This window comes from Ixodes scapularis, unplaced genomic scaffold, assembly GCF_016920785.2.
Source record: "Ixodes scapularis isolate PalLabHiFi unplaced genomic scaffold, ASM1692078v2 PGA_scaffold3__209_contigs__length_174095766, whole genome shotgun sequence".
Classification (NCBI taxonomy): domain Eukaryota; kingdom Metazoa; phylum Arthropoda; class Arachnida; order Ixodida; family Ixodidae; genus Ixodes; species Ixodes scapularis.
The window spans coordinates 113,651,083-113,654,125 of NW_024609868.1; the positions used below are offsets into that span (position 1 = coordinate 113,651,083).

At 46.1% G+C, this 3,043-nt stretch overlaps 1 protein-coding gene across 1 annotated transcript; it reads left to right on the plus strand.

Annotated features, from left to right (window-relative positions):
- The first annotated feature begins 1,107 nt into the window (after window positions 1-1,107).
- LOC115321405 lies at window positions 1,108-2,841 on the plus strand. The gene is made up of 6 exons (XM_040211600.1): window positions 1,108-1,116; window positions 1,159-1,276; window positions 1,554-1,701; window positions 1,793-2,024; window positions 2,103-2,350; window positions 2,604-2,841. Exons 1-6 carry the CDS (start codon window positions 1,108-1,110, stop codon window positions 2,839-2,841), a joined length of 993 nt encoding a protein of 330 aa, XP_040067534.1.
- Window positions 2,842-3,043: the final 202 nt, after the last annotated feature.

Genomic DNA, 3,043 nt, shown 5'->3' on the forward strand with positions numbered 1-3,043 from the left:
ACTGTGTTCCGACAACGACCGGAGTTTCTCCCTACGGAATGGTGGAATATGTACGACGCCACTCTTCAAGATAAAGACCGGACATACAACTGCGAAGGATGTCACACCGGATTTCAAAATCTGGTCGGCCACGCCTATATAAGCGTCTGGATGCTGCTGGAATACCCACGGGAAAATCGGGGTTCGTTACCACGGCATTGACGCAGGCCCGCAGAGGTGAACCCCCAGAGAAGCGTGTGGCGAAAAGCCACTCTGTGCCTGCAAAATTGCGTGAAAACTATTTTCGAGGGATCACAGGTACGGGGTACGGGCCGTTCGTCGAAAGGGAATTCGCAATAGGGCAACTCGTAGCAAGGCCGTTCGTCGCACAGGGCAAGTCGTCATAGGACGATTCGTCACTGCGACAACTTATCGAAAAACGGGAGTTTTGAAATAGCGCTTTGTCTAAACGAAATTAAAAGCCTCGCCAAAGGTATTATAACCCAACGCTATTCTTCGCATTGACCTATTCTTAAGTGTTCGGTAGCTTTGTTATTCAGCTTGTGGGTAGTATCCTGTTTAGAAAGATTAGTCTCCTGTTTGGTTCCAAGTTGATAAATATTTTAGTTGACCTTGGAAGCACAATGTATAACGCTTTAAGGATTACTTTTTTATTCACCTTCGAGTTCACAGTCTTTCTCTGGTTCCCCTACTGACAAACGTTTTCATTCAGCTTAACTTACAGAATTTCGAAGAAGGATCTGGAAATGCGACTTCCAATGACCCATTCATGAATCGGCGTACTCCTACAAAATGTTTGGTTTCCCGTGAATCTTTGAAGTCGCCATGGAAATCATCCAGACGGAGAGAGGTGGGGAAATGACACTTTTTCAGGGATTTTCATACACAGCCAACCAAAGAACTGAAACCAGTGTATACTGGATATGCCGGAAAAGGGAGAGCTGCAAAGCGAAAATAACAACCGATTTTTCCAAGCTTCAAATTTTAAAAAGCGACGAACGACCACAGCCGCGCTCCAGAACCGACCGAAATCAACAGTCTGAAGGTTCGATCAAAAATGAAGACTAGAGCAGGTGGTGACGCACAAGATTTACTTCGTTTTTCATAATGGTTCTGGTGATAAAATGCATTTGATAACATATGTAATTTAATTTTCAGTGGAAGGACGCGACCAAGTTCAGCATATTCTCTTGGACGCGGCTGCAAATATCCCCGACAGCACTGCGTTACAACTTCCCTCTACGTCAACTCTACGTTGAATCATTCGTAGACAGAGGCAAGTGCAACATTTAATTTTGCCCTCCCACCCTACCGAGAGGGGGTACCCTCCGCGAGGACATCAAGCTCCCAAGAGACTACACGGTGCGTACATAAAACATTACGCGGTTGATTTACATGCCATATAACATTACCATTATGCGGTTGATTTAAATGCCATATTTGCTTGTAGGTGAACTGAAAGGAAGAGCCGTTTCTTTTGCACAAGAGTGGCGAGGGCGACGTCAACCGGCTCATCCTATTTGCAACACGGCGCAATCTGGAGTGTTTGGGAGGTGCAAGCGCCTGGTTTTGTGATGGCACGTTCAAGGTGGTGCCCTCCTTGTTCTACCAACTCTGCACTATACATGCGCTGAAGAACGGTATCACCGTACCCATGGTGTACGGTTTACTTACAAACAAAACTGTGGCAACACACCGCAGGTAAGTTTCAATTATAAGGTTGCCCTATTAGGCGTTATCTCAAGGTAATGCAATTGGCTGTGCAAACTTTTCTACTTTTTCATCTTACCAGGTTCTTTCAAGCCGTCATTGACAACATTGGACCCTGCGCTGCACAGACCCTGTACACGGACTTCGAAATGGCCGCTATCAACGCCGCTCGTGACACTATTTCAGAGGTCCAAATTCAAGGATGCTTTTTCCATCTTGCTCAGTCCGTTTATCGGAAGCTTTGCCCCTTGGGTTTTCAAGCGCGTTACGCCACGGACGAAACATTTGCAGTAAAGGATAGTCTCTTTTGGCCTGTAGAGTGTTGTTTGCTTTTCTGTATATATTGCTTATCAGTTTCTGTAGAGTTTCAAAATATTTTCCTTTTATTCCAGATGAAAATGCTCCTGGCTTCGGCATTTCTGCCTGCTGGAGACATTCCTGAAGCTTTTCAGGACATCATGGAAGCATTTTCCCCTGAGGCGATTCAAGTAGCGGACTACTTTGAGGATGTTTACATCGGCCGACCGCGACGAAACGGAATCTGCTCCGCCCAGTTGCCTCCAAAAATGTGGTCCGTGCATGAGGCGACGGTGGGTGGAATGCCGCAGACCAACAACAGTGTGGAGGCATGGCACTACGGGCTACAGATAATTTATTTTATTGCCTTATTCATGCCGCAGGCGCCATCGACAGTCTGTATGACTAAAGAGACGTTTGCGCGCACGAAAAAAGGCAAGCACACGAAGGTCCGGACAGGGCAAGCGTACCCCGTCCTGACCTTTTTGTGCTTGTCTTCTTTCGTGCGTGCAACCGTCCTTTAGAGCAACTAGCCCAACAAGTTTTATTGGACAGTTTCTATCTCGTGTTTATTTATAAAGCCCTTGATATCATTCTTTACAGAGCAACGTAAGTTGTGCTTCACCAAATTTCTGGGCGTTCTTAAAGTCACTAAAAAAGGAGCAAGCTATAACGGAGCTGAAGCTCAGCCAAGCTGCAAGCGGGGTCGTTTCCACAAGGGTGTCGCGGAAGCGGGCCGGGCACGACAGGCGGCTTCGGGCCATCCTTCATCGCTATGACGGGACCAACAACTTGGATATCGTCGAAGCATGTGCCAGAAGAATCTCTTTGTAAAGACTGGTAAAGTGCTATCACTAAGAAAACACACTTGTATTTACGCACCAAATGAGTACTCCCTTCTTATTAGTCACTAGGAGTGGTGCCAAGGTTGTGGTGGTCAAGACATTATTGAGCAGTGCCTATAAAATTAGTACAAACAAATTCCATGGGTGCGGGAAGAAATAAGTAAATAAAAGAAAAAGTGTCACTAGTAATT